The 22,889-nt window shown below is 39.1% G+C and overlaps 1 protein-coding gene across 1 annotated transcript in view; it reads left to right on the plus strand.

Moving 5' to 3' along the window:
* IL6ST (interleukin 6 cytokine family signal transducer) overlaps positions 1-22,889 on the plus strand; it is a 43,845-nt gene that overhangs the window by 11,113 nt on the left and 9,843 nt on the right. Inside the window, exons 2-13 of the mRNA XM_060235974.1 lie at positions 168-248; positions 1,762-2,070; positions 3,101-3,233; positions 6,412-6,575; positions 7,802-7,947; positions 10,273-10,459; positions 11,896-11,975; positions 14,940-15,159; positions 16,137-16,322; positions 18,443-18,544; positions 18,869-19,015; positions 20,291-20,431. Coding sequence (XP_060091957.1) covers positions 182-248; positions 1,762-2,070; positions 3,101-3,233; positions 6,412-6,575; positions 7,802-7,947; positions 10,273-10,459; positions 11,896-11,975; positions 14,940-15,159; positions 16,137-16,322; positions 18,443-18,544; positions 18,869-19,015; positions 20,291-20,431 — 1,882 coding nt within the window. The 5' untranslated portion in view covers positions 168-181. The remainder of the gene's footprint in view (positions 1-167; positions 249-1,761; positions 2,071-3,100; positions 3,234-6,411; positions 6,576-7,801; positions 7,948-10,272; positions 10,460-11,895; positions 11,976-14,939; positions 15,160-16,136; positions 16,323-18,442; positions 18,545-18,868; positions 19,016-20,290; positions 20,432-22,889) is intronic.

Genomic DNA, 22,889 nt, shown 5'->3' on the forward strand with positions numbered 1-22,889 from the left:
ACAGTCTCTTGAGTACATTCCCTTTGCCTGACTTTACCTATATTTTAGTTTCTTTACAAAACCTTATAATTCATGCTTAAGAAATGTGGTGGGTGGGAATCACAACCTGCCTAGATGGAGGAATAAAATGGCTAAAGAGAAACTTCATAAAATATTTGTTTTTACAGTGACTTGGTTCAAGATGATCACAAAATGCAGTTGGTCAATACAAGTTGTATGGACTCTCCTGAGTATTTACTCCTTTGCAGGTAACTGTAAGAATAATTATTCAGAATTATGACTGCACTATGTTAATTGTGTGAATGCTGTAGACAATGAATCACGTTAGGTTTTAGTTCTCATTTTAAGAATGTTTAAGAAATGCTGTATTGCTAGTTCTGTGGCTTTGTGCAGGATTTGAATTGCTAGCTCTGTGGCTTTGTTTTTATATTCCTCCCTAGTTTTCTGGTTTAGAAACTTTTGGTCAGATTTCAGTTTAATTTTGTCTATATAAATATACTGAGTTATCTCTCACACCTAGTGTTAATAGGAAATGAAACATGCTCCCAGCAGCCTTTTTACTCTATTATGGTTTGTTCCCCTTCAGTTCAGCTGCTAATACCCATACTATCTTGGGGCCAGAATACACAATATGCCAGGCACACGTGGGGTTGTGGGTGTGCTTTCTGACTTGTAGTCAGGCATGGATTGGGGCAATACATCTTAAACAGCAGTCATTCACTTGGCACTGCAAGGGGGCACAGAGAGTGAACAGAAATGGGGAGGACCACTTTGTCTGTTGGTGAAAACAGGGTAAGGTAGGTGGGAGGTGGGATTTTGAAAATTCCTTGTCACCCCTTGCCACACAGAGCAAGCAAGCTCTGTTTAAGCCTGGGGACTGAATCAGGCCCCCCGGAGGGCTCCTATCAGGCCCCTGAGCAACTGGCTATCATCTACTTCCTTCTCCCTCTTTCTTGCTTCCTTCTGCATCACAGTTTGTTTTGCCAAGCTTGCTCAATTGCACAGGAGCTACAGGACAAAGCCTCTGCTTTCTCCATTGGCTGAGGCTCCTCCTTTGGGGAGGAAGGGGGGAGGGATAGCTTGCTTCAAAGGAAGCTCTGGCTCTTTCCTTCCTTCCCCAGAGGGGCCTCAGCCAATAGAAGGAAGAGAGGCTTTGTTTGTTGTTGTTGTTCAGAGGCTTGGATCAGTGCAATTAAGAGAGCCTAGATTGCATAGGAGAGATACAAAGAAAGCACCTTCAAAACCAACAAGTGCTAATGTTTTAAGCATACTTTATTTTCATTTTTTTATAAAAAATATTTGTGTTTGTGTCCTTTATAAAGTTTATATCTCTGCTACCTGGTATTACATTTTATGACACACATGGCCTGGCCCAGCAAAGTCTCATTTATGTCAGATCTAGCCCACATAAAATATGAGTTTGATACCCCTGGTTTAAGGTGAGCTCTCCCAGTGTATGGATAGCACACTCATTACTCAGCATGTGCCTGGCATATTGTATATTTTGACCTCTGGCAACCTTTGAAGCACATGCTTTGCAGTTACCATTTAGTCTGAACAGGAAATACAGATAGCAATGAGGAAAACAGAATTTCCAGGGACAGTTTTGTCAAATACAGGGCAGATTATTTTTCCCCCTAGCATTTCTAGTTGCTTTTAGTAGCAATTGCTATTTTCAGTAATTATTGTTAGAGTTTACTTACACCAATAACAATATACAGTTATAAAGTATTAAAAGCTAATGGGTTTTCTTTGTTTCAGATGGACTTGTGAAATTATGTGGCCTAATCACTCCAGAGTCTCCAGTGGTGGCAATCGGCTCCAATTTTACAGCAATATGCGTTCTCAATGACAGTTGTCAGAACAATTACGGCAATGTTCATGCTAATCAGATAATCTGGAAGACTAAAAACAAAGTGGTTCCTAAGGAACAGTATAGTGTAATAAACCGCACTGCTTCTCAAGTAACGTTTAATGACACCTCTACGTTGGTTTCTCCTCTGACGTGCAACATCTTAGTAGCAGGGAACATTGAGCAGAATATCTATGGAATTCAAGTTCAGTTGGGCTGTAAGTAGGTTCCCTTAAACTTTTGGTTGTGTTCCTTGAGAAAACTGCATGAAATTTTACTGTCTGCTTAGATAGTGATAGCTTGTTTATTTTCTATATAACACCCCTAAAGGGTGTAGACATTTTTCAGCATAAAACTGGAAAATGAACATTTTAAAAAGCATATCATTATTTTTGCAAAGATATTAAATAGAGCCAGTTTGGTGCAGTGGTTAAGTGCACAGACTCTTATCTTGGAGAACTGGGTTTGATTCCTCATTCCTCCACTTGCAGCCGCTGGAATGGCCTTGAGTCAGCCATAGCTCTCGCAGACCTGTCCTTGAAAGGGCAGCTTCTGTGGAAGCTCCCTCAGCCTCACCTACCTCACAGTTTGTCTGTTGTGGGGGAGGAAGGAGACTCTTAGACCAATTTCCCACTAACATTGCTCTGCTCACACACACACCCCTCCCCGCAGCTCAAGTGAGCAGTTTCCCCATCAGTTGCTCTATTTTGAGCTGTGGCAACCTCCAGTTCCCTGCGCCAGTTTTAGATGCTGTCTTTTCAGGATTACGTTGCTGTGCAGAGAATTGGAGGTTGCCGTGGCTCAGAATACACCCGCGGAGCAACTAGTGGGAAATCTATCACTTGCTCTGAAATCTGGGGGCAGAGCAATGCTAGTGGGAAATCGGTCTGTGATTCAGAGTGAAGGGGGGGATATAAATCTTTTAAAAGAGAACACAAAATAGATAAAATAGTATTTCATGTTATTCTGTGACATCAGGTGACATAATAATAAAGCGGAACAAAGGGCATTTTCTTGCAAAGTTTAATGTTTCACAATTCCGTGATTATAAGTACAATACTGTTTGCCATGTTGACCTGGCAGACTTGCAGTGCAAAACAGAAAACTAGGAGTCTTCAGCACAAGTACTCCAGCTTTGGACAAAGTATTAATTGCATCAGAGCCAGGAAAGTTCATTTCTGTTTCCCTTTGGTTCAGGATATGCCTACTAGTAAATTTCTTATTTTATCTGTTTTTTCTCTACTGCAGTACCCCCAGAAAAGCCTAGAAATTTGACTTGCATTATGAATCAAATAGACAAGGACACATACAATCTGCCATGTACCTGGGAACCTGGAAGGAATACTTTTCTGAACACCAAGTACTATTTAAAACATCGATGGTAAATTCTGTTCTGTTTTTAAAAACTAATTTGTTTGAATGGTGTATACAGAAGCTTTGAAGAATTACTGTACTTTCATCTAGTTGTGTTTCTTTGGGTAGTTTTCTAGTTATATGCAGTACACGCTAGCGTTATTTAATTCAGCACTTTTGATAAGCATGTTGGAAATGCTAACTACATTCAGATATAACAATAAAAATCTCAATTTCTTATATTGTCAATATGTTGCCAATCCTAACTACTTCATTTGCTGGAGGACCAGATACTGGGATTCCAAATCATGTTTTCCAGCTTTCTCCTAAATGTGGTTTACCATGACACCCAAATTCAGAACCCCAGCTGAATTCCAGCTTGTTCGATAACACTGCTCCCTAGATACAATATCACAGCTACAGAATGAAAAAAAAAAACCTTGCCCCTTGTGCTCATTGGCTTTCACCGGCACTATCATGGAACATGGCCTTTGCTTCTCTTGCTGCTCTCCTGCTTTCTTTTCAAGCCCCTGCCTGTTAAGTCTTATCAAGTATAATTGCACTTCCAGCTTTTGCCTAGGGGAGATGAAGGCAGTGGGACACAAGAACTCACAGAAATGCATGCTTGTATTCATCTTGCCATCGTACACAATTGGAACTCTAGAAGATCATGCACACTTTGTCATACAGTTTGATGGAATGACCAGCTGGATGGTGGGGTCTTTAAATCGTGTGGGGAGACATGAGCAGCTGCTTGTGCTGCTCTTTCTGTGCAATTTGAATTGCTGGCAGGTGCTTGAAGGCCACCCCCACTGGTGATGCAGATCACACAGGAAGAGCAGCAGGAGCAGCCACATGCACCTCCCCGCAGGATTTAAAGACCCTGCCAACCAGCTGGTCAGCGGGCTCTTTATGGAGAGGGAGGCTGGCCCAGCTGCTTCTGCTGGTACTCCCAAGCAATCAGGGGAGTGCCCAGGAGCAGGCACTGGCCTCCCAGGCAATTTAAAGGCTCCTCCGATCAGCTGAGTGGCGGGACCATTTACTGGCACAGGGAGGGAAGTGGCTGTTCCTGGGTGTCCTCTCACATGATTTAAATTGCCCAGGAGGGAGGGGCAAGCCCCACCCTCCCAGCCTAAGGTGCCAGAAAGCCTGGCACTGGCCCTAAGTGGCTGAAACACATTAATTGGTTAGCTGGTCTTGAGTAGGTATTCCTATGCCATAGGAGTCATACCTTTCTCCATAGTTGTGACCATAATAAGACTAGTAAATGAGTTGTCTCTCTCCTCAGTGCTAGCCTAATTAAACAGCTACAGCTTCTCTGCTCCTGCTTGAGAGCTTCTCAGTCACCTGCTTTCCTAGGGACTCTTGCTGTTGCTCTACATGTTATGGCACATTGCAGAGATCTATCTGATGCTTCCTAATTAGTTCTGAACAAAGAAAAATCAGTGAGTCTCTAATGTGATTTGTACAAACCATCAAATGCATTTTTGACTATTACATTTGATGGGATGGGATAGTGTAGCATTGGACAAAAGTCGATTTGGAGTGGCACTTTGCAGGGAAAGGAGAGGGGGTGTTAACCTTTTCATTTTCACACCATTGCGCAAATCAAAACTAGAGGCCTTTAAAAGAAGGGGATAATAATAGAAGGAGGAGATAGTTTTAGTTCGTAAAAGTATTCAGAGTGAAAGTTTTAGGCACAGAGTCATCCCCCCCCCCCCCCCAGTCATTCCTCTGAGGGACCTGAGCCCCTCCCCCCCCAATTGAGTCATTCTTGACCCTTTTTTTACAACAGAAGTTCTTAAGAGCTGTATCCTTGCAGGATGACTTTTAGTGAAGGAAATGGGAACTACAAAGAGGGAGGAAAGCTGCATACGGCGGGGAGGGCGGTAAAAGCAGTTAGGGCAGGGGTGATTTCCCACAGGAACCCAGTATGAATGAGATAGGCTAACAAGTGCCTCTTTCCTTGTATCAGTTCTTTTTCCCTGTAAATCAGCCTAAGCAACTGCACTATATAAAAGAACAGTTGCAAAAAAAAGAATTTCTGAACTAAACCTTTAGAGTGGATCCAACAATCCACCAGTGTGAAAAAAAGGTATTCCCCTGTGCAAGCACCAGTTGTTTCCGACTCTTGAGTACCACTCCGTACCATGGGGCTCTGAAAAGGTAGTCCCCTGTGCAAGCACCAGTCATTTCTGATTCTGGGGTGACGTTGCATCACGACGTTTTCATGGCAGACTTTTTACGGGGTAGTTTGTTGTTGCCTTCCGCAGTCATATACACTTTACCCCCAGCAAGCTGGGTACTCATTTTACTGATCTCGGAAGGATGAAAGACTGAGTCAACCTGGAGCCGGCTACCTGAACCCAGCTTCCGCCAGGATTGAACTCAGGTCGTGAGCAGAGCTTCAGACTGCAGTTCTGCAGCTTTACCACTCTGAGCCCCGGGGCTACCTTCCACCAGTGTAAGGCACTGACAATTCAAGCCCTTTCCTTGTTCCCTGCTCCTCCAACAGTCCTTTTCAGTCCCAGGAAAATTGACTCGTGTGGCTGCAAGACTCATATGAACTAATAGCCAAGTACATCATGGGCTATGTTAGGGATGGGGTGCAAAATCACATCTGCCTTATTGGTCAGCAGAACTTTTGTTTTAAAGGAGTTTAAAACTAAGAACTAAAGGGAGTGGAGAAATGGGTTATGTAGTAACTGAATAGCTGTGTCTTGGCAATTCTTCTGATGCTTTGCAAGTATAATGAGAGGTTACTATAATAGATTAATAAAAAGTTCACTTTACATCCCTAATAGCAAACATTTTATACTTTATTTTAGTGCTTCGCAATAACTGCAAAGCGTGAAATGGGAAATGTTTAGCTTATTTGTGATATGTTACTCATTATGCTATAGCACTAAATATCTTGGTCATTGAGTCATGTCATTCTTCACCCTTCGTATTAATGTTCAGTGTAATGTGTATCACTCATAAATCTGTATGATAACAAAAATACTTTATTTTCTTCTGAGCCATCTATATCTCAAGTAAAACAACTATTCTGTAATACTGTGGAACTGAGGCACTTACTAGAGAATGTCCTACTTAACTATTTAGGACTTCTGAGTATATATATATCTAGTATCATGTTTTAGGGAACTATATTCAGGATAACCTTACATGTGTATATGTAATAAAGATTACCTTTCCAAATTTAGGGTCGATGAGGTTTTTGATGACTGCATCCCCAATGGCATAAACAACACTTGCACCATAGAAGATGGCATTACGTTTTTTGTCAACACTGAAGTGTGGGTGGAAGCTAATAATGATCTTGGGATGACTGAATCTGAACACATTAAATTTGATCCTTCAACATGTGGTAATTCCCTTTATTCTAAGTATAATGGGGGGAAAGCAGTAACATTTGTGAATGCTTTTAAAATGGTACGTGCAAACACTTTGAGAAAAGTCATTCATTATGTAGATGACAAAAGAAGATGCAGGGGCCACTACCACTGGCACATCTCCATTCTGAAGTAGAGGGAGCATTTGAGGATAGATGTCCAAATGTTTCCCAAGTTCCATAGCCTTGTCAATAGTATCTTATTGTTGTTATGTTGGCCAGGGCTTTCTGTCTGGAGACATGGGCCACAACCTTGCTTGTTGCCAAACTTGGGTCAAAAGCCAAAGTGGTGGATTCTTTTTTTAAAAAAATTATGATATCTCAGTATTTGGAAAGCTGAAGGATGGCTACATGGTCATCCCCCAAAACAAAGGAGTTTAGGACAACTGCAAACTCCTTCTCCTTTTCAGTCAAAAAGGAGCAATCTTCTAAAAATGTCCTGCGTCTCTCAGGATGCCCCCCTCACCTGAGTTGAGACCAAAATCAGGTTATGACACTTTGCAATCTGTGAACACATTTGCACTCAAGTCATGAATCCCTTGAGGTAGTCTGATCTAATATTGTAATTGCCTTGGTGGGGATAGAGATAAAGGGTGAAGATATGCCATGCATTTAAAATGGAGAGAACAGTTTGTTGTAGTTTTTCCCCTCAGTATAGTGGCTTAAAACCAGCCAACCATCAGCAGGAGACTCTCCATATTTTCCTCCCCAAGTATTCCTTTTCAATCCCCAGAAATATGATTCCTGGAATCATGGAACCTATGCAGACAAAAAAAGCCATGAGGATCACAAAGCTCTGGTGAGGAGTGATGGAAGAGGTAGGAGGGCTGGATTCTCCCCACTTCTTCCACTGCAGTTCCCATAATGCCATGTCTTTTGCAGCCCCTGGAATCGCTTGTATGGATGTCAGAAAGGAACACTAGGAAGTGGGGGAAATCTGCAACACTTAGAATCTTCAGTTGATGGTTGGATCCTAGTCATTCTGCAGTATCAAATATTGGGCTTGGAATAATTTACAGTAGTCTTTTTATCATGGATAAGTAAAAGAAGCCCAACAGAAAATATTTGTCCTGTTACAGCTTTCTCTCCAATCCATGTAGCTGTGCTTTTCCACCTATACACCTGACTAATTAAAATTTGAATTAAGATCAAATTAGAACAAAGATCAAATTAGAATTATACGTATATATATTTTCTCCTAGTGAAACTTCTACCTCCACGCGTTTCAGTCAGCGTAAGTGAAATTCCCACGGTCCTGAAACTGTCATGGGAAAATTGGCTTGGTTCAGAGTTGGATTTGGAATATAACATTCGGTACAAAGTCATTGATAGCTTGGACTGGCTAGAGGTAACCCTACATCAGTTATGTGTTAATGCTTTTCTGTGATGCTTTTTTCCAAGACTTAAGTATAGTGCTTGTTATGTAAATCCCAGTAATTGAAAAAGCTATACTTTATCCACTGGAATTGTATGAGATTGAATAGAAAGGTATATTTGGGGTTTCTCAAATGTTAAAAAAAAACAGTACATGTTTTTATTTTGAAAATTGATAAAGAAACAGCAGCCTGGAAACCCTTTATGTTCTTAGATAGTTTTCACAAAATGGCACTAGCAGATACCTGTCAGGTTTCAGAAAGACCCTGGAATAGATGACTTAATTGTTACAATTCTCTACTAATTAGTATCTGTAAGAATGATGGATGTTAGGAATGCTCTCTGTTTAGCTTGTCTCCCACTTGAGGCAAGAGTGTATGGCCATACATCTTTATGTGGTTTCAGAGAAAGTTATTTTGATTGTTCATATACCATTGCATTGCCCATTAGTTCTAGTATGTCTCAAACATTTTGCTTTCTCAACTGGTCCCCTTCTAAGTTTACACCATATGCTAGGGGACCTGCAAGCCAGTACCAGTTTATTCCATGAGTAAATTGTAAAACTCCTTGCTTGCACTTATGTGTTTATGACCTACTACTGTGTGGATTAGGTGTGTAATCCTGTTCTGGTATTGGGAATAGAAATAAAGCAAAATATTTCTGACCTCTATTTTAAGCCTTTCACAAAGAAACATAAAAACCAAATGGCTTTATTCTGAGTGGTTTTCTTCACAGGTTACATTAGGATGATTCATTCATTTATTTAAATGCTTATATTCTACTTTATCTCATTAGACAAAGCAAATAACAAAATGACACATTGCATACATTAAAAACAATATAACTGCATATCAGCCCTCACCATGAAAGAGCATGTCTTGACCAATACATAATTTTCATGCAGCCATCAAAACAGATTTAAGATTAAACGAACATTTCTTAGTTACTGGCATGAGCATAGCTTGTTGCTGTGCTTATGCATTTTCCCTCACTTCTCCGGGGAGGGCGGGATACAAATAAATATTATTATTATTATTATTATTATTATTATTATTATTATTATTATTATTATTATTATTATTATTATTAGTGTGGGGAGGTTTGATTTAAAACTTGCTTGTTTTTCCTTCTGAGATTAAAACTCAGTCCACCCATCTTAGGGATGGCCATGAACCTCTTCATGAACCTAATTTTGTGATGAATATTGCCAGTTCATGAAACAGAGATTCATATTAATCCTATTCATGACCCTCCATGGTTTTGGAGAGGTTCCTGGGGTTCATGTTGAGAAGCAGAGGGAAGCTTGAAATGGCTGATGCAGCAAAGGGATTGCTGAAATGGCTTGCATCCATTTCAACCTGTAAGGCTGAATGTTCCCTTTAAATGGCTTTTGCAAAATCTTCCTTCCATTCTCCTGGCCTTGGGAAGCCACTGCCAGCAGAAAGGAGTGAGGGAAGATCTCCCCTGAACCTCACAAACTGAACCAGTTTGGTAAATGGGAAGGTTCAGTAAATGGGAAGGTTGTGCTATGTGACCTCACAAACCAGAATGAACCTCCATTTCCCTGGTTCATGCCCATGCCTAGTCTGTATTCAAGTGCCATGGTGAATTAAAGCTCTTTCAAACCAGAACGTTTTCAATTCAGCTTTGAACACAGAGGATGTGGGATAAGTATGGAAGGTGCACAATGGTAGCAGAAAACTGCGTATGTGCCCACCAGACATATCTTGGTCTGTGTTAGAATGCAGCCATATTAAGCTTTCTTATATTGGGTGAGACCATTGTGCATCTAATTCACTATTTTCTATCTTGATCTACTGATTTAGGATAAAGATCTCCCTATTCATAGGCACAGTTAAAAATGTGAAGGAATAGAAGAAAACCCAGAAATATTTATTCAAAAACTATTGTCCCTCAAGAGCTCTTTCAGTTTTTCTGTAGGACATGGGGTGAGAGACATTAAAAAAACTCCAATGAAATACTTTGGAATTAACAGAATGCTTTTTAAGACAAAATTTATAGTATGGTGGTTATCTTACAAAAGATCTGTAGCCTGAGTATAGCAGACATGTACAACATTCAAATTCCAGGTGTGTTTTTTGTACTTCATGAGAGGAACGTAAGAGAACTGTTTTTTGCTTGTAAATTGTTGCATGCCTTCCTCTGGTTACCTTTAAAACAATAAGTGATGTATGCTTAGGTAGTTTAGGGTGCAGTAGCTTGCATCTCTTTCCTTCTTTCCCATTTATACTTTTAAATTCCATAAACAAGACAACCTTAGCCAGTTGCCTTTTGACAGGTTCCTCCTGAAGACACAGCAACACGGAGAACTTCTTTCATTCTCCAAGATTTGAAGCCACATACCAAGTATGTATGTCAGCTGCGTTCTAAGGTTAAAAACTGGACAGATATGATGTTGAGTGACAACTGTCAATCTCGTTGGAGTGAATGGAGTAAAGAAGTAGTTGGGGTCACAGCTGAAGATAGTAAGTAATACTGTCTGTCTACTCTTTGTTACAGGTTGCAAGTAAGCTGAATAAGTATATTTCGTTCTGACTAAAGAAAGGGCTTCACACAGCCCATCCTTTTAAATGAGAAGAGTGTGAAGTGGGGTAGATGGAGTTACTACAAAAAGCTGTGAACAAAACTATGGAGGCTTGTAGTAATACCTATAGAGGCACCATCATGCTGAGCAATTTTGCTATGGTCATCACCCACATAGGTGGGCGTTTTCATTGAGAGACTGATAAACGTGGCATCATCAGTTCTTTGACTAGAAGTCGGTGCAGAAGAGTTTGCAACCTCTAACTGGTTAGCTGCCATAACGTTTAGACTTAATTTACTTCATTCAGTATCTCTCCTTCCATTTTTGCTCTGATTACATTCTGGTTCTTTTTTTAATGCTTGAAGCCAGCTGTTGGATGCCAAAATTATAGAAGGAGGTTTCACTATTTCAGGCTTGACTGAGTTAGAAGTTAGTAGAACTTGTACTTTGGTTAAAAAAAAACCCCAGCAATTGAATTACTTGATTGGGAATATCATATAGCAGATGCCAGATAAATTTGCTCTGTGTTGCATTTAGCCTTTATTTATTTATTTAGAATTTATATCCCGCCCTTCCCACGAGTGGCTCAGGGCGGCTTCCAACAATAGATCCCACATAAAATTAACAATATTTAAACATATTAAAACATATGCCCTCAACACCTTATATTGGATAACTACACCTTCTTACTCTTCCATCATATCACCACTTTTTCTCCTTGACCTGTTTGAATGCAGTACCAATTTTAGATTTATATGGTAGGTTCTCTAACACTTTGCATCACCAAAGGATCTATCGATAGGAGCTTCAGGTCTTTTCCTAAAGATCCTACGATAGTTTAAGAGCTCTCCTGATAACTCCCTTTATTGTAACATTCCTTGACTCTTCAGATGATTATAAAATACACTTGTCTGGGAATGAAATTCACATCACTTTGGCTGTTATCAAATAGATTTCTGCTGTAATTAACATTTAAACAATTGAAATTAATTTTAACATTGATGTAATCAAAAAGCAAGTCTGTCAAATTTCAGTGTTCTTTATGCTATTTTGATTTTTGCTATTTTAACATGTGTTTTTTTAAAAATCAGCAATTATATTCTGTTCTTTTGTATTTAACAATTTTTATTTTTTTGGCTAAAAGCCAGTGTGTTATATAAAGCCTTTCTGGAATAAACAAAGATAAATGGCCCATTTTAAAGAAATCAAACTGGCTTTAAAACTGATAGGAAGCCTGAACAGTCTAGTCAGTCTGGGGATGTGAAAGCATGAAGTTTGTTTATTTTAACAGAAAGCAGATATGCTTGAAAGGAAAAGGACAGTAGACTAAAATGAAACAACTGCCTCTTGGTTACAGAAATATTTGTTTTTCCTCAGAACCATCTAAGGGGCCAGATTTGTGGAGAGAAATAATTGCTTCTCCATCAGGAAACAGAACTGTGCAGCTGACCTGGAAGGTAAATAGTGTCATACGTTTACAAGGCTGTTGAGTGTTCAGTACACCTGTTGCAACACTGGTGAATCATCATGGATGCATGTAAAGTTGTCATTTATATCAAACTGCACTGGTACAATGATCAGTTTCAGCTGGTGGAGGTGAAACATGTTGCTCTTGGCTATAGATGTCAGTAAAGCATTCATGACACACATTTTTGCCCTTCTCCCTGATTTTAGTACTGTTATTGTTTGTATTTTTATTTAATTATTTTATAATTTTATATGTTTCTAATTGTTTTTTGTTTCAAACAATTTTATTAGTAACATATGGTAGTATATTCAATTTCTTACATCATTAATAACTACTTTTTTTCTTCTATCCCATATATTACTTTCTAACCCCCACTCCCCCCGTTACTTGACCCCCGCCAGTGTACTTTACTTAAAATATTAGTATTAAAGGTACCCTTAATTAATAAGAACCAAAATTCATATCCTCCTCCCTCTTATACTTAGGCATTCTCAAAAATTGTCCGGTGTCCTTTTATTTTCCGCTCTTTTTCTACGTATCTTCTGAACTTTTTCCGCTCCCATCTTAAAAACTTCTAAATCATAGTCTCTTAAGGTTCTTGTTAACTTGTCCATTTCACTTCATGTCATAACTTTTACAATCCAATCCCATTTCTCTGGTATTTTTTCTTGCTTCCACAACTGTGCATACAATGTCCTAGAAGCTGAGAGCAAGGAGCAGATTAAAGTCCTATCTTCTTTTGGAAATTTCTCCATTTGTAATCCCAACAGAAAAGTCTCTGCAACTTTATTAAATTCATATCCCAAGATCTTAGAAATCTCTTGTTGAATCATCTGCCAATACTTTTTCGCTCTTTCACAAGTACACCACATATGGTAAAAAGAACCTTCATGTTTTTTACATTTCTAACATCTGTCTGGCATCTTATTATTCATTTTTGCCAACTTTTTAGGAGTCATGTACCATCTATACATCATTGGCAACTCTTTCATAATTCTTATTCTGCTTTCTCCCACTATCAATGTCTTTTCAAAATTTTTGTTCATGATTTTTCCCACCATTTCTTTTGTCATAAATCTTATAACCACATCTCTTGGCAGATTGTTCTTTTTTGCATAGAGTGAGTTCACTCTATACATATAATCATACATATTTCTATTCCCTTCGAGATCTTCCTCCAAAAATTCTGCAATTATTTTTATGATATATTCTTTCAAATCAGATCCTTCATCTTCTGGTACACCTCTCAGACGAATCTGTGTCTCCATCAACTTGCAGTCATGTATTATCACCTTTTCTTGTAATTTTAACAAGGTGGAATCATGTATTTTCACTCTCTCTTCCACCTCTTGTACTTTTTTTGTTATTACTACAGTCTCATTTCTGAGATTCTGTATCTCTTTTTTTAATGCTTTTTTTGAGTCCTCAATGTCCTTTCTTATTTCTTTTTTAGAGGCAGTTATCATTTCTTTCACCCCCTTCATTATCCTGGCTTCCATTGCATCTAATTGGGCTTGCATTTTCTCCATTGAAGCAGACCTAGTACAAATTTGCTTCGGGTCTGACATGTAAAAAAGATCGAAAATTTTTATCTCACCAAATTAAATTTGGACCATCAGGTTTAATAAAGTGAAGCTTGCCCTTTCCAATGAACCCAATTTCGCCGTCCTCTGGGCCTCCCAGGCTCAGGTATTAATGTTTAAAGTTTTTATTTTCCCCAAAATGGCGGTTGCGACTTTTGCTTCACTTTAAAAAAAATTCCTTCTTTTCCCTTATCCTATTCAGATCCACTTCACCACTGTCCAATAGTCCTTATTTTAAAATTATATGTTTCTAATTGTTGAGATGTTTTTGTGTTTTTACATGTGCTACCTTGGGGGTTCTGATTGGAAAGGCAGCATAAAAATGCTTTAAATACATGAAATAAATATACTGCTCGCCCCATGGCGCAGAGTGCTAAAGCTGTAGTACTGCAGTCCTAAGCTCTGCTCACAACCTGAGTTCAATCCTAGGGGAAGCTGGGTTTTCAGGTAGCCGGCTCAAGGTTGACTCAGCCTTCCATCCTTCCAAGGTCAATAAAATGAGTACCCAGCTTGCTGGGGGGAAGTGTAGATGACTGGGGAAGGCAATGGCAAACCACCCCGTAAAAAGTCTGCCATGAAAATGTTGTGAAAGCAACATCACCCTAGAGTTGGAAACGACTGGTGCTTGCACAGGGGACCTTTCTTTCCTTGGTAAACCATGCAGCTGTAGTCTGCTTGCCCATCCTCCCCCAGTAATTTCACCACAGTAGTTCTAATTTGATGATTTAGGCATAATAAAAATATAGTTGAGAGTATTAACAAAGAATGTAAGGTTTCCTCTCCTTTGTGGGGAAAGGACCTGATTTCAGTCAGAGTGTATATGTTTCTCATTGAAATGGGAGCCACCAAATAACCTTATCCCCCTTGATTTCTCTCTCTCTGTTTTAAAATTTTACTTTGTGTATCCTGCCTTCCAAATAGCTGAGTCTGGCACGTTAGCTTCTCAGTTGCGCTTTGGGGTGAGTTAGTCTAAGAGAATGGGACTTGCTGTATTCTTACTGTCACTGATAAGTGGTATTTGAAGTTTTTTTATTTTACTTATTTAAAACATTTTATGCTCCCTTTCCACCCAACCAGGATTCACAAGGCAGCAAACATAAAAGCATTAACACATCTAAACCATTAAAAATACAGTTACAATTCTAAAAATTCAATGAGAAGCACACAAATGCAGCTTAGTACTAGAGCTTAATACCAGAGTGCATAGTTTTGTATGCAGAAGGTTTGATCCCTGATAACCTCCAGTTAAATGTATCTGAAGTAGCAAGACTGGGAGAGATTTGGAGAGCATACCAGTCCAAGTAGACAGTGCTTGGCTAAATGTGTTCCACCACAAGCCTAAAATCAAGCAAGTCTCTACTTTTGAACAGGAATTGGATCATTCTGCTGCCAATGGAATAATTTTAAGGTATGAAGTAAATGTTACAGCAAAGCCGCCACTTTCTTTGCCACCTGAGTTCTTCAGTTTGAATGCCACTGAGCTGACTCTTAATCTACAGAATGGGACATACGAAGTAAAGCTTACAGCATATAACAGCGTTAGTGGGTCTCCTATATCCGTTTTGGTTATCCCAGGACCTAACTCAAAAAGTGAGTTTCCCATGTGATTGTATAAATGTTTTGTGATTGTATAAATGTCTGTAGTTTTTATTAAAGGAGAGGATGTCTTCCAGATGTTAGCAATGGAGGAGTCCTGGTTTTCCTAAATTTCAGTTTGCTTTTTGAATAATCCTATTTTTGTACTAAAGAGAATAGATAAAGTCACTCTATAATTGTATTTATTACTGTACTGTACAGCATGTTATTCTTCTTAAAGGAGATGACTTCTTAGGTAGCTAGAATGCTTCTTCTCAAGTATATGTCATCAGCAATCAATAGGAACAGAATTCTGTAAAAATAATAAGCCTAGCATCTGTTCCACAGTTGATCTGTTTAATATAAAGAAATATGTTGCTGTGTTGAGGATAGATAAGTAGATGAGGCAATACCTTTTAACAAACCAGTGTTTGAGAATGTGTAAGTTTTGAACCTTTGCAGTAATTGCCAGTTCTTTAGGAGAAATGAAAAATAGAGTAAGTATATTTTAATACATGAAAATCTGGAATTTTCCTGATCTTAGAGGTCAGACTTTGCTTTCCTTGACAGTTCTTCTTTTTGTGTGCTGCCTTGGTTTAGATAACTGTAATTTCTGCTCAGGCTAAGTTGCAGTAAGAGTGAAATTAACTTAGTCATTACTAAGGATTGCAGCCTTTTAACTTCTAGGTGAGAAATTCCAACCCAGTGCTACAAGATCTGCTGGACCTGGACAATAGGTCATACCTGTGAGGCAGAATCTGCCATCATAGTCTGTCTAATTTTAGATTTTATATATTTTAAACTGGTCTTTTATTGTTTTTACTGTTGACTGTTTTTATGATGTAACCCGCCCTGGGCCTGTTCTACGGGAAGTGCGGGCTAAAAATCGAATAAAATAAATAAAACAATTGCTGTTGAAACTAGGAAGGTTTTAGAATATTAAAACCTCTTCCATGCCTTCTCCAAAAATGAAAACTTCTAATTTTTTTTAGCCCTTTCTGCTCCTGTGAAAGATGTTAAAGTGTCTCCTAAAGAAGACAAGCTCTGGGTGGAGTGGACAGCTGCCAATGACTATGCCAATAAATACATACTTGAATGGTGTGAACAGTGTGACAGTTCGAGCTGCAGTTTTGAATGGCAACAGGAACCTGGAACAGCTCAAGGCTCATTTATAAGAGGTAACCCTGAAGAGTCATGCTGGAAACCAGTGTACCAGAGGCAAATGCAATCAAAGATTTATAGCATAATAAAGCTTTTTCTAGAAATGCGGTGATCCTTTCAATATATTGCAGCTTTTAAGAGCAGAGTTTAGTATGAATATAAAAGAAAATATAAATACTATGTATCTGTAAGATTTGGACATCCGTGTTCCTAATCCTTTGTTCCAACTGGGGCAGATACCATCTCTGTGAACTTACTTTGGCTTACGGGTAGGGAACAAAAGTGCAGAACTGGATGACTTTGACTTCTGTATACCCTTCTAAGCCATAGGCTAAACTGCTGTGATGTAACACAAGGAATGCATGAAAGCTTATTTATGGCTTTTCAGTGATCTTGATTGTATTTTGAACAACGAGGGTTATTTGTTACAAGCCCTCAGGTAAATCTAGGTGGACAGCCATTTTGATCTGAAGCAAAATTTGAGCCCTGTGGCACCTTTAAGACCAACAAAGTTTTATTCAAGGTATGAGCTTTTGTGTGCATGCACACTTCCTCAGATACATTGAAATAGAAGTTACCACTCCTTACATATAGGTAGAGGTTGAACAGCAAATTAGCATACAACATAATGCTCCAGGTAAATACAAGTACTAAAATAATCCTGTTTAGACATATTCCTCTCAGTTGTTCTTTCTGTGCCAGAGGGTTAAAGTAATTTTTTCCGTTATGCAAAAACCAGCTATACAGTGGGCTATATGTGCCTACTTTCTCAAAATCACAAACAGTGGAAGTCTTCTGTTGCAGTAGTTGGAGGGATGTGTATGTAATGTTACAATTACATCAGCCAATCCTTTTTCAGGATTGTAGTTTTTGGCCACCATGAAAACATCATCCATTCTTCTGTTTTCTAGTTCCTTCCTCGCTGCAAATGAAATCGATTTAAGAAAACATTCTTGGTTAGGAAACTCTCTAGCATTGTGTTTACTATAAGTAGCTTTATAGATTCTCAAAGAAGTGCTGCTATCCTGTGCTCTTCCCCTGCACCCTGCACAAGAGGATGGGCAGGAAAAAACAACTCTAATGTGAGCTGTGTTGTAAGCCACTTTTGGGGGTAGCGCTGCCTTTTTCCTGAGCTCCCGCCTCTCCCTGATACCATATCCTTTCTGGCTTCTGAGGAGGAAAACATACTACTAGTGTTAGTTAATGTGACAGCATTCTGATAATGTTGATTCACCACTGTGTGGCGCAGAATTCTGGAAGTCTAATACTGAGAGTGTCTGGCAGTGTTTTCTGTGTGACAAAAACAAGTACTACTTGCATTTAGCTTTGGATAATACAATGTTGTATAATTCTTTGAGAAACCTTGGAGGACTGGTGATGGGCTGGTGTTGTCCCACTGTTCAAACAGAGGAGAAAGGTTTATTAATTAATTAGTTTGTTTATTTAGTAGATTTATATTCCGCCCTTTCCCATAGCGGGCTCAGGGTGGATTACAGACGTAATAAATAGCAGTTAAAAACCCAACAATAGAATAATGATAAAATAATCAAAAACAAATACAACAAGATAAAATATAACATAGGTGGTGCAGGCACATTTTGCAGATTAAAACATGGATTAAACCATAGATTCCTTCTGTGATCCTACCTGTTGTTCTTACACCACTAGAATGAAAGAAAGACTTAAGTCTCTGGTTCCATTTAGGACTGCCTGCCAGCAAGCAAATCTTGAGCTTTCAAATCCTCCTATCCCATAATTACATATGGGAGATCCTCTATGCCAGGGGTGGTCAAATGTGCTTAATTTAAGAGCCACATAGAATAAATGTCAGATGTTTGAGAGCTGCAAGACGTAAGCGTCAGATGTTTGAGAAAAAGAAGGAAGGAAGAGGTAGAAAGAAAGCAACTTTAACTTTAAATGCATTCTCCAAGTTGCCAACTGGCTTGGTTTGGAGAAGTGATTTAAAGAGACAAATGCTTTCTCGAAGCCAGATGATGGGGTGGCGGGGGCTTCAAGAGTCACACAATATGTGTGAAAGAGCCACATGTGACTCCAGAGCCACAGTTTGACTACGCCTGCTCTATGCATTTGGTTGAAAATGTGAACATCTGAAGCTTAATTTTTTTTCTCTCCTTAGGAAATATAAAGCCATTAACATGTTACTTGATAACTGTATATCCATTATATGCCAATAGTCCGGGAGTTGGGAAATCAGTGCAAGCTTATCTTCAGCAAGGTGGTAAGTTGAAAGCGCTATCAGATGCCTTTTCCTCCCCCCTCCCCCAAACACAGTTGATATAACCGCAGATATGATATGTAACTCAGGCAGTTTGAGTACATTTGCAAGTTCTTCTTGTTTTGTATTTGCATTCCTAGGCCATTTTATTCTTGTTTTTTTCCGAAAACAAGATGCCATATCTTTTAATTGAAATCATATTTTAATACTGGAGAGGTGTCTTTTCTCCTTCATTTTTAATTTTACTTGTTGATGGAGCAATTTACTTGCCAAAGTAGTTCTTATTAAGAATTTACTTTTAATATGCAAAATGTTTTTCATTAATAGAACCTGCAAAAGGTCCCAGTGTTCAAACAAGGAAAGTTAGAAAAAATGAAGTCATTTTAGAATGGAAACCTCTTCCTGTGGCAGAACAGAATGGATTCATCAGATATTATTCTATATATTATAGAATGAATAATGGAAATGAAACTGGTATGTATACACTTGTGTCTCTTTATGATTGAACAGTACCTGGATATTTTATATTCAGCTTTATTAACCAGACATGAGGCCTTTGTCCTAGCATTTATGTCTGCGGAGTTGTTATGATTTGAGATCTTGTACAAATTAGTGTACTAATTGGTTTTCTTGCATACGTTCTGCTGATTCTGGTATCCCTGGGAACTCAGTTTGGTGTAGTGGTTAAGTGCGAGGACTGGGGTTGATTCCCCACTTCTGCACATGCACCTACTGATGTGACCTTGAGTCAGCCACAAAGTTCTCTCAGAGCTGTTCTGCTCAAGAGCAGTTATGGGAGAGCTCTCTCAGCCCACTTTCCTCACAGGCAGTGTTCCCTCTAAGCTGAGTTAGTGTGAGCTAGCTCACAGTTTTTTAGCATCTGGCTCACACATTTTTGCCTTAGCTCAGGAAAAATGGCCACAGAGCAAAGTAATGTATGCAGTAGCTCACAATTTTATTGCTTGTAGCTCACAAAGTAGAATTTTTGCTCACAAGGCTCTACAGTTAGAGGGAACACTGCTCACAGGGTGTCTGTTGTCGGGAGGGGAAGAGAAAGGAGATTGTAAGCCTCTCTGAGACTCCTTCGGGTAGTGAAGCGTGGATATAAATCCAATTTCTTCTTCTCTTCAATACTTTGATTCAGTAACAAATAAATAAAAGGCCTATAATCTTGAAGAATCAGAAAGCTCTATCATGAATGAAGCATGGCCTCATTAGTCAACTGAGGGTTATGTGTCTGTGGTAATAGAAAAATCATTTGCACCAGCATAAAATTTTAAAATACAACAACATTCTGTTGGGATATCTGCATATCATTTATAAATATAGGTGGAAGTAGGAATGTTTGTATAATGGATGCCCGTTACAGCTGAAATCCTGTTTTGTTTACTAAAAAGCTTCAGCTGAATATTATGGAAGTGCATGCAGATTGTTTGTATTTTAAACATTTGTATTGTATTATACTCTATTTGCATTTGTTTGTAGGTCATATACTTCTAGTTAGATTTCTATTCCTACCACCTGAGAATTTAAATCTTAAGCCTCATGACAAGAATTGCTTAGTTTTCATTTGTAGTCATAAAATTGAAAATATTGGTTGAGACATATCCAGATCTTTCTAAATATTCAGATGTTCTTTCGATTTGAATTGTGAACGTTTTTGTGATCAGCTTGTATGGATTTAATGTAAAGAAGATGTTCACAATGTTTATATGACACAAATTTAAAAGATAATGTTTTTCTCTCTAGTTATTAATGTGGATCCCTCCAAAACAGAATATATACTGTCATCCTTATCAAGTGACACCTTATATATGGTACAGATGGAAGCAGTCACAGAGAAGGGAAGAAAACGTGGTCCCCCTATCACATTTACCACTCAGAAGTTTGGTAAGTTTCAACATAAGTGTTCCGGTTTTAAATTACTTCTTTTGTAACTGAACTCTTTATTTGCGTATACCTACCTTCCTAGTTGGAATAAATACTTACAGAGCTCTTCTTGACTTCATTTGTTGTTCCTATACTTGTAGGATACTCAGGGCTGCCACAGTTAGTGTACATTTGAAGGACAGTCTGCCTAAATGAACACCAAGCATATGAGATAAGTGCTCTAGTATCAGCGTCAAAAGCACCATTGTGATTAAGAGTGCCACAGACTTCTCTGGGAAGGGCATAACAATTACTAGGGATGTCAGCACAAAGGATGCAAGTGCTGAGATGTGTAAGGAACAGTGGATGGCATTTAGTGCAAAAGGAATAGCATTAGCACAAAGAACAGACACTGAATGCCACTTGGAGACTGCAACAGTCCACTTGCTGTTGCTAAATTCTTTTGTGTCAAATAAACCTTGATTGACTTTATAGAAGTTTTATTGGCTGTTCTTGACATGTTTTGCCATCTTACACCAGTATCAGATAATTTTCATTAGGGGTGGTATGCATTCAATATAAATTGAGCTGGAAAACAATACCCAAAAATGCAGGTGGTATTCAGGTATTTTTTTCAGCTGGGTATCAGCTGGAATCTGGCTCTCTGATATGGCTGAGCCTGAAAAATCCCAAAAATATTCAGGATTTTTCAGGGCCACCAGACAACTGGTGCTAAACGGTGCTTAAAGGGATTGCATTCCCTTTAAACACCTTCTGGGTGAAGCTGCAGCTTGGAGAAGGCATTTCAAAGGACCGCGAGCCATTTAAATGTCTTCAAAGTTCAGCTGCAGCTACAGCTTGCAAAAGGCATTTAAAGGGATCACATTCCCTTAGCGCCCCCCCCCCCCCCGAGGGCACCTTCTTCTGGTGCTCATAGAATTGGATCCCCTGGTCCAATCTTTTTGAAACTGGGGTGGGTGGGTGTTAAGGAAAGGCACTAGCAGCTATGTGGCAAAAATCAGCCCCCCAGAAACTCCTAGATCAATTCTCCATTATAGCCTCTGGGAACCATTGACTATAATGGTCCCCGTGGGATATAATGTAGCCGAACAAATTAGGCTTTCCCGAATATTTACTGAATCTGAATACCAAACTGGTATTGGGATTTGGGCATATCAGGAAATACTAATATTTTTCAAGTTCTGTATACCCAAACCTGAAAAATATCTTTTCCTTTTTTTTTTACACACCCCTGATTTTCATTTAAACATACCACCTTGCTTATCCATTTGAATTTCTGGCCTCTCTCATCATTCATTATTTGTAACTGACAACTGTGTTTCAGACACAGAGTTCACACTTTGAAGTCTTATTATTCACAGCTGACACTTCTGCATCCTTTTTCTCTGCAGAAGAGAGCATTTACTCTTGACAGATTCATGAGGGAATTGACCATCTGCCTTAGCCCCTCCTGTTTCCAGTAACAGAAGGATTTTGATCGTCCATGTAATCTTCTCTAACCTAGAAATGCTCTTTGCTACTTCTAGAACTGTCATCACTAAATTTTGGAAGTGTGATAAAAGGCTCAGTGTCAGATTGTATTGTGAAATTGAAGGAGTTTTATATTATGGATAACTTTGCAGATTCTATATCACAAAATGAATTAGACCCATACTAAGGCTTTGAATTCAGCAGGAACTCACAGGAGCACAGCTCCTGAACCTTTCTGAGGGTTCCCCCTCCTCACCCTCACCTATCTTGTCCATTGAATAGGGGGTGCAGCTGCATAACGATCCCTGGATTAGGAGAGCGGGCAGCTAGCCAGCCACCAGGAGCTTTGCCACACCCCCAGCAGCCCTCATTAACCCCTGGAGAAGCCCACGCCACCCTTTCTTCACTTCTTATGTGATTTTGAGTGGCGGGTGGCTTGCTGGCCTTTTGATTGGGGAGTGCTAGCCAAAGAGAGCCCCAGGTGAGCAAGGCCTGCTTGGGCTGGCTGGTTCTCTAGCCAGCCCAAGCAGGCCTTACTTGCCTGGAGTTCTTGTTTCTTGTGTCAGGTTGCTTTTGGCTGGTGGGGGCGTGGCATATGCTAATGAGCTCCACCATCTATTTTTCTACAAAAGACCCCTGCCCATACTCATCTTTTGTGACTGGTTATCTGTTTTGGGATTTCTGTCATGAAAACAAGAGTTTAAATCCACAGTAGATTCCATCAACGTGATTTATTAGGTTCTTGTAACTTCTGTAGTTCCTGTGTACCAACCTATCTTATCTTTGTTACGTTGCCAGTTTTTCTGTATAACGTTTTTAAGGTGTATTCTTGCTATGTTTTTATTGTATGTATGTTTCCTTTTGAGTTTATTGTCTAATAAAATGTTGGGGGGGGTTTTTTGGGGGGGGGGACAGAAGGATTTCAAGTTTGGTTTCCACATGAGATGTGACATACAAAAGCTAATATTGAAATAAGCATTGTTACTCT

This window comes from Heteronotia binoei, chromosome 4 (genome assembly GCF_032191835.1).
Source record: "Heteronotia binoei isolate CCM8104 ecotype False Entrance Well chromosome 4, APGP_CSIRO_Hbin_v1, whole genome shotgun sequence".
Taxonomy (NCBI): domain Eukaryota; kingdom Metazoa; phylum Chordata; class Lepidosauria; order Squamata; family Gekkonidae; genus Heteronotia; species Heteronotia binoei.